This window comes from Lepus europaeus, chromosome 2, assembly GCF_033115175.1.
Source record: "Lepus europaeus isolate LE1 chromosome 2, mLepTim1.pri, whole genome shotgun sequence".
Taxonomy (NCBI): domain Eukaryota; kingdom Metazoa; phylum Chordata; class Mammalia; order Lagomorpha; family Leporidae; genus Lepus; species Lepus europaeus.
The window spans coordinates 11,293,685-11,306,647 of record NC_084828.1 but is presented as its reverse complement, the minus strand read 5'-3'; the positions used below and the strand labels follow the sequence as shown (position 1 = coordinate 11,306,647).

Sequence of the window (12,963 nt, the reverse complement as noted above, 5' to 3'; positions counted from 1 at the left end):
AAATCTGGAATTAGGAGCACCCAGAACTTGAACCAGAACTTTGATATAGGAAGCAGGTGTTGGCAAGCTTAACCACTTTGTCATAATGCCTACCCCAGTTATGAACATTTTTGTATAAATTTTTGACGATAGTCTTGTAACAAACGACCAGTACCAGGTAAGTGTTTTCCCATATTTTCTCTGTATTTATATGTGTATGTAAACATATAAAGATTAGGGGTTGAGTAATTTTTTAAACTCCTATCATGTTATACCAATTATAAAGTTTTATTTATTTATTTGAAAGGCAGAATGACAGAGAAGGAGGGAGGGAGGGGGTAAGAGAGGGAGATAGAAATCTTCTATCTGCTGGTTCTCTCTCCAGATGGCTGCAATAGATGGGGCTGGGCCAGGTTGAAGCCAGGAGCCAAGAACTCCATGTGGGCCTCTCGTGTGGATGGCAGAAACCCAAGTATTTGGGCCATGATCTGCAGCCTCCCAGGAGCAATAGCAGAAGCAGGGTCAGAAACAGAGGCAGGACTCAGTTCTGGGCACTGTGTTATGGGATGCGGATGTCCCAAGTAGCAATTTAACCTGTTCCACCACAAAACCTGCCCCAGCCTTTTCTTGAACACTTAAAAAATATTTCTGGGCAATCCTCACTGTATTCGATAAGAAGCTTCATAAATTTGATGCCACACCTGGATAGGGACCAAGCCAGTTTCTGTTTGCCTTTCCAGTTTAAGTGTTTTGTTATAGAATCAGTGCCATGGTTCTCTCATGTGGGAACTATGAAGATGGGCTCTGTCCTTCCTTCCTTGTTTAAGATTTATTTATTTATTTGAGAGTCAGAGTTACACAGAGAGAGAAGGAAAGGCAGAGAGAGAGAGAGAGAGAGAGAGGTCTTCCATCCGCTAGTTCACTCCCCAGTTGGCCGCAATGGCTGTAGTTGCACCGATCAGGAGCCAGGAGCTTCTTCTGGGTCTCCTATGTGGGTGCAGGGGCCCAAGACCTGGGCTGTCCTCTGCTGCTTTCCCAGGCCACAGCAAAGAGCTGGATCAGAAGTGTGGAGCAGCCAGATCTCGAACCAGTGACCATATGGGATGCTGGCACTGCAGGCAGCAGCTTCACCTGCTATGCCACAGCGCTGGCCCCGATTTTTCTTTATTTAAAAAAACAAAAACAAAAAACTAGTTTGTTTTCATGACCTGTTGCTTGATATAGAAAACCATAAGTTGCCTTTGGTTCAGGAAGTTACACACTGATAACAGTAAGATTTTAATTTCCCAATTGACCAGCTAAGATAGACAGCCTTCCATTCTTCAATGTGAGAAAAAAAAAAAACAAGAAATAACATTTTAGAGTATTTATTCGTAAGAATAAACGTGGAAGCACAGTGGGGACCAGAAATTGCACTTGTGGTCCACGGTGTTACAGTGTAGCTGGAGACGAGAAAGCTAGAGGTAAGTACAATAAAGGGGGCCGGGTGCTCTGTCGAGCAGTCATCAGTGCCAAGACGAACTCAATGGTTCCAGAGAAATTAACGGAAGTTACAGAGGTCTGAATCAGAGACTTAAGAGAATTTGAAATCCAGGTTGAGTGTTCCTTAATCCAGAGATCCAAAAACATGAAGTGCTCTGGAGTCCAAAACTGATCAAAATGCTTGGGTTTTGTATTTTAGGATTAGGAATTCTCAGCTGGTAACGTCAGCAGATACTTCAAACTCTAAAACACTCTGAAATCCAAGACACTTGCAGTATGAAGTACTGCAGATAAAGGATACTCAAACTGTATATCGTGATTTCTCTTGATGAAAGAAAGCCAAGTTTTTGTTTTGGGGGTTTTAGTTTGCTTTCTCTAGATAAAGAAATTTTCCTTTTTTGTAAGCCAATAAGAAAGCATACTTTTGTTTAGCACTTCGGGCATTGTTTTAGGCATAAAGAATGGAATTCCAGGGGTGAAATAATCCCAACAGTTCTCGTGTAATGGATACAGTCCTGAATAATCCTTTTCTTCCCCTAGAAGGAACACCACATTTTTGTAAATTTTTTTTGATATTTTGCAATATGATTTTTTGGTTAATGCTTTGTCGCTAAGTGGAAAGCCCTACTAGTCACTACTCTGGTTAAGAGATGTTGTTTATTGTCAGAACAGCAGTTAACAAATGGTTTATCAACGTCACAGGCTGCAAAACGGGAACTTGAAAGGCAACGGCAACTTGAATGGGAACGGAATCGGAGACAAGAACTTCTCAATCAAAGAAACAAAGAACAAGAGGACATAGTTGTACTGAAAGCAAAGAAAAAGACCTTGGAATTTGAATTAGAAGCTCTAGTGAGTGACTTAGGTTATGCCTTGGAAATTTACTAACATTGAACCTTTAAAATGGTAATAATTCCTGTCATCTTTCATTTGTTAAAGAATGATAAAAAGCATCAACTGGAAGGAAAACTTCAAGATATTAGATGTCGTTTGACCACCCAAAGGCAAGAAATTGAGAGTACAAACAAATCCCGAGAGTTGAGAATCGCTGAGATCACTCATCTCCAGCAGCAGTTACAGGTGGGAAAATACTTCCTGTAAAAGCTTTAGGCGTCCATGATTTTCTCCAATTCTTCTCACTTATTCATTCAGCAGACACGAAGCATCTTCCATGTAGCAGGCACTGGGAAGCTAAGATGACATAGGCATAGTCGCTGCCTGAAAAGTAGATTGTCAAGTAAACAAACGCGACAGACGTGCGCCTTACACTGCTGTGTGTGCCTGTGCTCTTGTGAGCGCTGAGGCCACCACAGTGAACAGCACAGAGGGGCATCCCGTCTCCACGTGTGCAGGAGGGCCAGGCACTCACCCACGGGTACTCTTAGAAGGTCAGAAGTGCCATGGAAAGCGAGTAGGGGAGGGGACCGGAAGTCCTTCGATAAGAAGGAGTTGTTTTAACTAAGGTCGTGGCGACAGGCCTTTTGTGAGTGATGTTGGAGCAGAGACTTGAAAGCAGCGAGGGGCCAAGCAACATGGAGGTCCGACAGAAGAAGCCGCAGGCCACATTAGTGGGGCCAGAGTCCTGTGTAGCAGGTCTCTGCGCTGCCAGACACAGCCAGGAGCCACTGTGGATGGAGCTGGTGGGACAGATCTGCAGGATGGTTACGATAAACCAGCATATGTGTTCTGGAGGGGGCCGTGAGAGATTTAGGTACAGAGACTGTTTGGAGAAAAAGGACTGTTAGCAGTTCTGTCTTAATTTTTTTTTTTTTAATTTAGTTTTTTAAAATTTATTTAGGAGGCAAAACAAAGAGAGGGCGCACTTCCCAAATGCCTGAAACAGGCCTGGGCTGTCCTGAGGGACAGGAGCCAGGAATTCAATCCAGGTCTTCCACGTGGGTGCCGGGAGCCTCGCTGCTGACTGCCAGGATCTGCGTTGGTAGGAAGCTAGTCCGTAGCTAGAGCGGGAACTAACCAGTGTACACCAGTGTGGGAAGTGGGCCTCTTACCCATTAGGCTCAGCGCCCCCTCGCTAGCTACTTCCGTTTTATTGCCTGTCCAAAGTGGTAGTATCACCTGAATTGGTATCAAGCACTGAGCTACAGGAGTAGCGCATTCATGTAAGTATTACTTACGATTATCATATTCGGTCTTTGTGTGTGACTTTTTTATGTCAGCCTTCTTTTTCTCAGAGTGACATTTTTAGGATTTGCATATTGTCAACTGAATGTTTCCTTTCATCAATAAGTAGTACTTCCTTATTTGTCCGTGCACCTGTTGCCTAACATTCAGATTCTTTCATAAGACTGCAGTGAGTATTTATATGCCAGTGTTTCTATGGAAATTTGTTTTGTTTCTCTTGGGTAAGATTTTAGAAAAGTTACTGTGTCATGTAAGTAAGTGTATGTTTAGCCCTGCAACAAACTCACACTATTTCCAATGTGTTTGTACCTTTAACCGGCACCACATAACTGAAGCAATTGATTCCTCATTCTTACCAACACTCTGTGTTGTCATATTTTGTTTTGTGAACATTTTATTTGTTTGAGAAGCAGAAACAGAGCTCCCATCCACTGATTCCCCTTCCATATGCCATCAGTCGTCAGGGCTGGGCGGGGGCAAAGCCAGGAGCAGGGGTCACACCCAGGGATTGAATCCAAGTTCTCCAGTGTGAAATGTGGGCCTCCTCACTGCTAGGCCAAAGGCATGCTTCTGTGTTATCAGTATTTAAAATTCTAACATTTCTGGGGGATGTGTAGCGGTATTTATTTGTGGCCTTATTTTGCATTTTCAGGAAGAATAATAGTGTTGGGCATCTTTTTCTATTTTTCTCTTATTTTAAGATTGATTTATTTATTTATATACTTGAAAGGCAGAGTGATAGAGGAAAAGATAACTTCCTCTGCTGGCTCTCTCCCCAAATACCTGCAACAGCCAGGGCTGGACCAGACTGAAGCCAGGAGCCAGGAACTCCATCCTGGTCTCCCACATGGGTGACAGGGGCTTAGGTCCTTGAGCAGTCGTCCACTGCCTTCCCAGGAGCATTAGCAGGGAGCTCAGTCTGAAACAGAGTGGCTAGGACTTGAAACCAGTGCCCATATAGGATGCTGGCACTGCAGGCAGAGGCTTAGTCTACTGTGCCACAGTGCCCCCCCATCCCAATTTTAAGATTTATTGATTTTATTTGAAAGGCAGATTTGCATAGAGAGACAGATCTGTCCACTGGTTCACTCCCTAAATGACTGCAAGGGCCAAGCTGAAGCTATTAGCCACGAACTTCAACCAAGTTTCCCACATAGCTGCAGAGACTTAGGAACTTGGGCCATCTTCCACTGCTTTTCTGGGTGCCTTAGTAGGGAGCTGGATCTGAAGAGCGGCAGCTGGGACTCCAGCTGGCACCCGTATAGGATGCCAGCATCGCAGGTGGCAGTAACCAGATACACCACAATACCATCTGTTAACATGAATCTTCTCACGCACTCTCCATGTGCCTCCTTCTCTTCTTGCTCTCCCCTCCTTTGGTGATCGATCTAGCCAGAAGTGGAAGTTTATTGATTTAAAAGAATCAAGCAAGCCCTTGGCTTTATTGATTTTCCTCTATGATGCATCTGTTTTCTATTCCATTTACTTATGCTATTTATTCTTTTCATTTACTTACTTTGAGTTTAATTTCCTTGTTTTTAACTTTGTTAGGAGGAAGCTTAAGTAACCGAATTTGACCTTCATTTCTGATAAACACATTTTAAGCTATAAATCTAGTGATATTCCACTAAAATATGTTGTACTCTTAGTCTTTTTTAACTCAAAATATTTTTGATGTTCACTGTTATTTCTTGTTTTACTGATGGGTTATTTAGAATTATCCTGTTTTGCTTCCAAATATTTGGTTTTTTTTTTTTTTTCTGAGTATATTATTGGCTTCTGATTTGCTTATGTCATTATTTGAGAGCATACACTGTGTGACTTCAGTCTGTTTGATCCTCTTAAATCTACTGACACTTAGGGCCCAGCCAGTGATCTGTTTGGGTGAGTATTCCACTTGCATTTGAAGACAGTGTGTACTCTGTCACTTTTGGATGAGTGACCCATGAGGACAGTTGGGTCAGGTTGAATCCTGGTGATGTTTCAGTCTTCTTTGTTCTTACTGATTTTGTGATTTCACAGCTACTGTGAGAGAAGACTATTGCTATATTAATCACTGTGGATTTGTCCATTTTCCTTTAAGTTCTATCAGTTTTTATTTCTGAGAAATTCCTCATCACTATGAGAGTTTAGGATATGAATAAATGTAGTGAACAGTATCAGAAGTTCATTTTAAAATAAAACATGCCTGTACTTTTTGAAGTATATATATAGATACTCTGTGTCTTTTCATTAACTTTGTCCTTTTTTTTAAAAAGATTTATGTATTTATTTGAAAGGCAGACTTACGGAGATAGAGACAAGGAGAGATTTTCCATCTGTTGGTTCACTCTCCAAATGCCCTCAAAGGCTACTGCTGAGTCACACTGGAGCCAGAATCTTCATCCAGATCTCCCCCACGGGTAGCAGGGGCCCAAGTGCTGGGGCTCTCTGCTGCTTTTCCCAGGCCATTAGCAGGGAGCTGCCTCAGAAATAGAGCAACTGGGGCACGAACTGGTGCCCATGCGGAGTGCTAGTGTCACAGGCTGCAGCTTTACCTACTACGCCACAATGCCAGCTTTTCTTTTCATTAATTTTTTAAAAGATTTATTTTGGGGGCCAGCACCGTGGTGTAGTGGGTTAAACCTCTGGCTGTGCTGCCAGCATCCCATATGGCAACCGGTTTGAGTCTCAGCTGCTCCACTTCCAATCCAGCTCCCTTCTAATGCACCTGGGAAAGCAACAGAGGATGGCCCAGGTACTTGGGTCCCTGCACCAACATGAGAGACCCCGAAGAAGCTCCTGGCTCCTAGCTTCAGATCAGCACAGCAAATTTTTTTTTTTTTTTTTTTTATTTGACGGGAAGAGTTATAGACAGTGAGAGAGAGAGAGACAGAGAGAAGTCTTCCTTCCGTTGGCTCATTCCCCAAATGGCAGGAGCCAGGTGCTTCCTCCTGGTCTCCCATGCAGGTGCAGGGGCTCAAGCACTTGGGCCATCCTCCACTGCCCTCCTGGGCCACAGCAGAGAGCTGGAATGGAAGAGGAGCAACCGGGACTAGAACCTGGCGCCCATATGAGATGCCGGCTTCGCAGGTGGAAGATTAACAGAGTGAGCCACGGCGCCGGCACCAGCAAATATTTTTTTTTTAATTATTATTTATTTCTTTGAAAGGCAGAGTTACGGAGAGAGGAAAAGACAGAGAAAGATCTTACATCCATTTGCTCACTCCCAAAATGGCCACAATGGCCAGGGCTAGGTCAGGCTAAATCCAGGAACCTGGAGCTCCATCTCGATTTCATGCTGGGAGCAGGGACCCGAGCACTTGGCCCATCTTCTGCTGCTTTTCTAGTTGCATTAGCAGAGAACTGGATTGGAAGTGGAGCTACCAGGATGTGAAATGGCACCCATATGGTTTGCTGGCATCATAAGTGGCGGCTTAACCTGCTATGCCAAAATGCCAGCCCCTTTACTTATCCATTTTTATTTCTTTGAAAGGCAGAATGACAGAGAAAAAGGGACAGAGAGAGAGAGAGAGAGAGAGAGAGATCAATCCATCCATCCTCCATCAGCCTGTCCACTCCCATGGTGCCCAAAACAGCCAGAGTTGGCCTTGCTGAAGCCAGGAGCCAGGAACTCCAGTCTGGGTTTACCACGTGGGTTACAGGGAAGTAATTATTTGGATCATTCTCTGCTGCTTTCCCAGGTGCATCAGTAGGGTGCTGGCTCCAGAGCAGAGCAGCAGGGACCCAAACCAGTGCTCCAAACGTGGGGTGCAGTGACCTAAGCGGCTGTACCACAACTCTGGCCTTTCATTAACTATTGATGAGAAATTTCAAAAGATATATTCCCTGTGAAACCTTAATGGGGAAGGGCATGTGTTTGTTTATTATCTCAGTATTCTTAAAGGTATGAACTAATACATTTTTAGTATTTAAGATTGATGCTTAGAATATCCAGTTAGTGATAATAAAATAAATAAAACCAGGAATCCTGAAAAAGGAGTAAGTGAAAAATGAGACATTGTTTGGAGGAAGAAAAGTACATGGTTTATATACTTAAAACAGCCTCAGTGATCTGAGCCAGGCTTCTTGATATTTAGTCTTAGAAATAAACTTTGGGATCAGGATTGTTTAATTTATGTGGAGCATAAGAGAAGGAAAAACTCAGTTCTGCTTTTTTTGGAAAACAATAGTTTCCTGTTTTTGGCATAAATTATTCATAAGATAAGATGCTTCTAAATCCTTTCTTTTAAAAAAATTTTTTAAATTTATTTTCACTTTATTAGAAAGGGAACAAGTGAGCCAGAGAGGAATTTTCACATCTACTCCCCCAAATGGTTGCAAGAGCAAGGACTGGGCTAGGCCAAAGCAGGGAGCCCAAAACTTAATCTGAGTCTCCCACGTGTGTGGCATGAACCCACGGAACAGCCATCACCTAACTGCTGCCTCCCAGGGTGTCCATCAACAATAGTAAAGGATCTGGGACTTGAACCAGCACTCCAGTGTGTGATGTGGGTGTCGCAGGTGGCATCTTAAATGCTGAGCCAAACTCCTGCCCCTCTAAATCCTTTCTGTTGAACTTAAGTCTGTTTACCACTCAGATGTATGAATATAGCACACAAGATTCATCCCATTTAGGCCAGTACGTAAAGGTGGTTGTTCAAAAAGAGTGCTGCTTCGTCTCTGTTGAAGATTTCTAATTAAGGTTTTTTCAGTTTTTCAAACCAAAGTCAATACGTAGAGATTATTTTACATCAAGGTAAAAATAAAAGTCAAAATTTCCTGACCCAAACATGTGGAAGCCATGCAGGGTAATTTCAGCTGAATTAAAGCATATTCTGTTTGGAAAGTTACCCACAAAAACTCCAAACAGCCTTGTAAAGGGTGGTTTAGCTTTTATCGTGTGCCAGTTAAAAAATAGTTGGTTTAAGACTTTAGTATACCTGTTTAAAATTCCATCCTGTGTGTTGAAAAAACATACAGAAGCTAAGATTCTAGTTGCTGAAATCTCTTTGATTGCTGTTTCCAGCTTCAAGTATAGGGTAAACAGTTCAGCCCTATTCAGTTTCAAAGCTCAGAATAGAATAAAGTATAGTTCCTATTGGAACTGCTGTATTAGTTTACAAACAGGGTCACTGCATTTGCATCCAGGTGCAATTGAGAGATCAGTTCTTCGGTTTTCTGTGTGCTGAGTCCTACTTAAAGTGTATTTTTTTTTTATAGTCTTTAACTGTCCAGTAGGTCAACAAAAATATAAGCAATATCAAGGGAGCTATAACTGTCTCAACTGTATTTTAGTGGAAAGCATTTTGTAAACAGAATTCATTTCTTGGCAAGGAATCAAGAGGCACGGTGGTTCGGGGATGAAATGCAGGTGCCCCGTGGGCCAGGCCGTGCGATGCGAGTCGCGTCTGAGAGATCTGAGCTCTGCGAGGTGAATGCAGGCCTCGTAGCTTCTCTGCCGCTCATCCTTGTTTGCCTCCTTCTCTCCTAGGAGTCTCAGCAGATGCTTGGACGACTCATTCCAGAGAAACAGATACTCAATGACCAGTTAAAGCAAGTGCAGCAGAGCAGTCTGCACAGTAGGTGTTCTCATTTCCAAGGTTGACCTTTCCCTTTCTCATAGACAAGAATTTCTTTATGCGACCTGAAAACATTGAGAAGCGTTTTCCTCACTGGCGGTTTTTCTTGTTTTGCAATGTTTTTCTAAATCAGGAGATTCACTTCTTACGCTCAAAAGAGCCTTAGAAGCAAAAGAACTAGCTCGGCAACAGCTTCGAGACCAACTAGATGAAGTGGAAAAAGAAACTAGATCAAAACTGCAGGAGATTGATATTTTCAATAACCAGCTGAAGGTAACTATTCTGTGTATGCCTGCACGTACGTCCTACCCTTTAATCTTTTAATGTCAGGCAGAAAAATTTATTAACCTGGTCTGTCAACCTTTGTGAGAGTCTTCACATTTATAGATGAACATTATACAATCTAAATCACATTTTTCTCCCTTACAATGTAAAGCAGAAATTTGACATCTATAAATTAGGGCTGAGTGAGTGGCCCCTACAAGATGTCTGTCTTTCACCTGAATTGTGTTTTTATACCTCTCCCTCCTTTTGTTTGTTTATAACCACAGCAAAGTGAATTCGCAAAGCCAGGTTCCAAAAGCTTCATCTTTCTCATGTTCTTTGAGGATTACTGAAAGAAATGGTTTTTTTTAAGACTAAGAATTTTTCTGCCAGTACCTTTAAGATTGTGTTTGTGTGTAGATCCTCGTTTTGTTACTTCATATTTCAGAATTGTGTTGTTTGGTGAAGTAATTGCTTTTGTCTGTGTGGCAGACGTGGTGTGTGGTTTTGTCATTCACACAGTAGAACTCAGGAAAATGCTGGTGCTCAGAGGGCATGTATGATGGGAGGTGACAACCTCTTTCCAATATGGTGTTTTTCATTTAATTTTTCAGCTTTATCATCTTAAGAATGTTAGCACTTACATAAAAGATTGCCAATAGCTCATTATTTTAGAAATAGTACTCATGTAATATTTCAAAGATTTAAGTACTACTGGAATTTTTTTTAAGTCAATTTTATTCTTAACAAATTGGATATTGGATATTATACTTTCCTCCACTCCAAATATTTGTTTTTCTTTAACTTTCTTTTTTCTTAAACTAAATTTTACCTCTTTTTTGTTTATTTAATTTACTGATTTGGAAGTCAGAGAGAGAGAGAGACAGAGAGATCTCCCATCTGCTGAGTCCCTTCTCTCACCTGCCCACAACAGCCTTGGCTGGGCCAGGCCAAAGCCAGGATCCCGAACTGAATCTGGGTCTTTATTTTTTTATTTATTTGTAAGGCAGAGTTAGAGGGGGAGAGGAAGGGTGAGAGAATCTTCTATCTGCTGGTTCGCTCCGCAAATGGCCACAACGGCTTGGGTTGGGCCAAGTTGAAGCCAGGAGTCTGTAACTCCATCCAGGTTTCCCACGTGGGTAGCAGGGGCCAAAACATTTGGGTCATCTTTGCTGCTTTCCCAGGAGTATTACAACAGGGAGCTGGGAGGCTGGCGCTGTGGTACAGCGGGTTAACGCCCAGGTCTGAAATGGCTGGGATCCCATATGGGCGCCAGCTTGAGACAGCTGCTCCACTTCTGATCCAGCTCTCTGCTATGGCCTGGGAAAGCAGTAGAAAATGGCCCAAGTCCTTGGGCCCCTGCACCTGCATGGAGACCCAGAAGAAGCTCTTGGCTCCTGGCTTCGGATCAGCGCAGCTCTGGCCATTGCGGCCAATTGGAGAGTGAACCAGTGGTTGGAAGACCTCTCTCTCTCTGCCTCTCCTCTCTTGTGTAACTCTGACTTTCAAATAAATAAATAAATCTTTAAAAAAAAAAAGGGGGGGGGGAGGGGAGCTGGATTGGAAGTGAAGCAGCCGGGACTCAAAATGGTGCTGATATGGGGTGCTGGTGTCACAGGTGGTGGCTTAGGACAACAGCAACCCCCCAAGCAGTGTCTTAATCATTACTCTAAGCATTTGCCCCAAACTTAAATTTCTTTTTGCTTGACTTTGACAAATTTAGCTTTTGACACTAGGGAGAAATGAAACTTCTGTTTTTTATTACTAAAAAAAAAATTGTTTTAATTAGGAAGCATGTTTGAGATTTTCAATGTACCTTTGGATGAGATTGCAGGCCAAATTGTCTAGACATCTGAGGTTGAGGTTTTTGTGCTGTTCTTTTTAGAGTATTAAGTAATGAACTTCTCTCGGTTGTACAATTCCAGGAAAGTGCTCTTAGGGGAAATATTATTTGAGCCAATGTACTGTTTTTCTTCACTTTGCTTTCATGCTTACACAGAGTATATGTGTGTCTGCTACATATGTTCTCTTTTACTGTGTCCACTTACACTTGATATGTCGGTGTTGATAGTACTGCTACCATTGTCCATCTCTAGAATAATAAGTACATTAAAGATGCTCACATGAATGCAGCCTGCCTGTCACTGTTTTAAGTGAAAGAATGTAACACTGTTGCAAGCTTGCAGTGCCTTTTAGTAAGCAATCAGCTGTGTTCCGCACCCAAGCAGTAGTGAAACTCTCTGCCTTCATGTTAAGATTCCTTTTTCTAGAAATTTAACTTGCAAAACAAGACTAAGGCATCAGAAAATTGTATTCTCATGAGAGATTTTTGATAAATGCCAAGATGTGGGGATTTAATTATTTTGGCAGTTGAATTGCTGTTGCCTTTGCTAAAGCAAACATCCTAAAAATATGCTGTGCGTTTTTCATACTGGGCTTAATTGGCTGGTACTGCCTTTGGCATCAGAAAGTTTCTTATATATGTATGAACATTTCTTTCTGTTCTTGGTTTACCTGGTCCATTAACTTTAATTTTAGATTAATATGGGAGAGTTAGAAAAAAATCACTAGCCAGCCTGGTTATATCAGAGTAGTTTGTAGGAAATGAAATAAAAAAATAAGTTTGTTGTGGTGCAGCAATTTCTCTAAATCCATGCAGTTTTTTCATGAATACATTTTTCGTGAACTTTTTGAAAACCTCTCATATATGCATGGATTTAAAAAATTTTTCTGCACCAAAAAAAAAGTATCTTTTAATTCCATTTCCACAAGCTTTATGGCTTTTTTCCCCCTCATTTTATTTGAGAGAGAGACAAATATTCATTCCATCTGCTCATTTACTTGCCAAATGGTTATAGCAGCTAGAGTTAGGGGTCAGGCCAAAGCCAGGAGCCCAGAACCCAATCTGAGCCTCCTACGTGGGTCACAGGGACCCAAGTACTTGAACCATCAGCTGCTGCCTTCCTGGGTGTTCATTTGCAGGAAGCTGGAATTGGAAGCAGAGCCAGGACTGGAACCCAGACACTCCAGTGTGAGATGTGAGCATCCCAAGCCTTAATTGCTTTGCCAAATACCTGCCCCAAAGTTTTCTTCTTCATTTTTTAACCCATATAATCTCTTTTCATCCTTTTCACCACAGAGTCTAGTTCATTCTTCTGTTCAGGGTTTTGTTTTGTTTTGTTTTCTGGGTTTTTTTTTTTTTTTCTTCATCAAAAAGAATTACATGCTTCCCTACCCAATATCTGATAGTCTGTGAAAAAATACCTCTCATTAATTAAAGAAGAAAAACAATGACTTCCATGGCTCCAGATTCAACATTAGCTCTTGAGTCTATGGCTCTAAGTTTGTCTCTGATTTCAAAGGACTTGAGGGCTCATTTTTTCTCTTGAGAAAAGTTATTTTTTCCATGTATTTTAATAGACATTTATGTTATAGATATATTTATATATTCCAAGAAAGAGTCCAAGATGTGTTTTTCCAATTTTGTCACTTCAAAGCAAGAAATACTTGTCAAAGAAAATAGGAATCTTATTGC

The 12,963-nt window shown here is 41.8% G+C and overlaps 1 protein-coding gene across 5 annotated transcripts in view; it reads left to right on the top strand.

Annotated features, from left to right (window-relative positions):
- The window catches only part of ITSN1 (intersectin 1), a 222,842-nt gene that overhangs the window by 108,948 nt on the left and 100,931 nt on the right, over nt 1-12,963 (top strand). For all 5 annotated transcript variants that reach the window (XM_062205735.1, XM_062205709.1, XM_062205701.1 and 2 more), the window contains 4 exons: nt 2,164-2,313; nt 2,401-2,541; nt 9,077-9,164; nt 9,298-9,437. In XM_062205735.1, the coding sequence (XP_062061719.1) occupies nt 2,164-2,313; nt 2,401-2,541; nt 9,077-9,164; nt 9,298-9,437 (519 nt within the window). The remainder of the gene's footprint in view (nt 1-2,163; nt 2,314-2,400; nt 2,542-9,076; nt 9,165-9,297; nt 9,438-12,963) is intronic.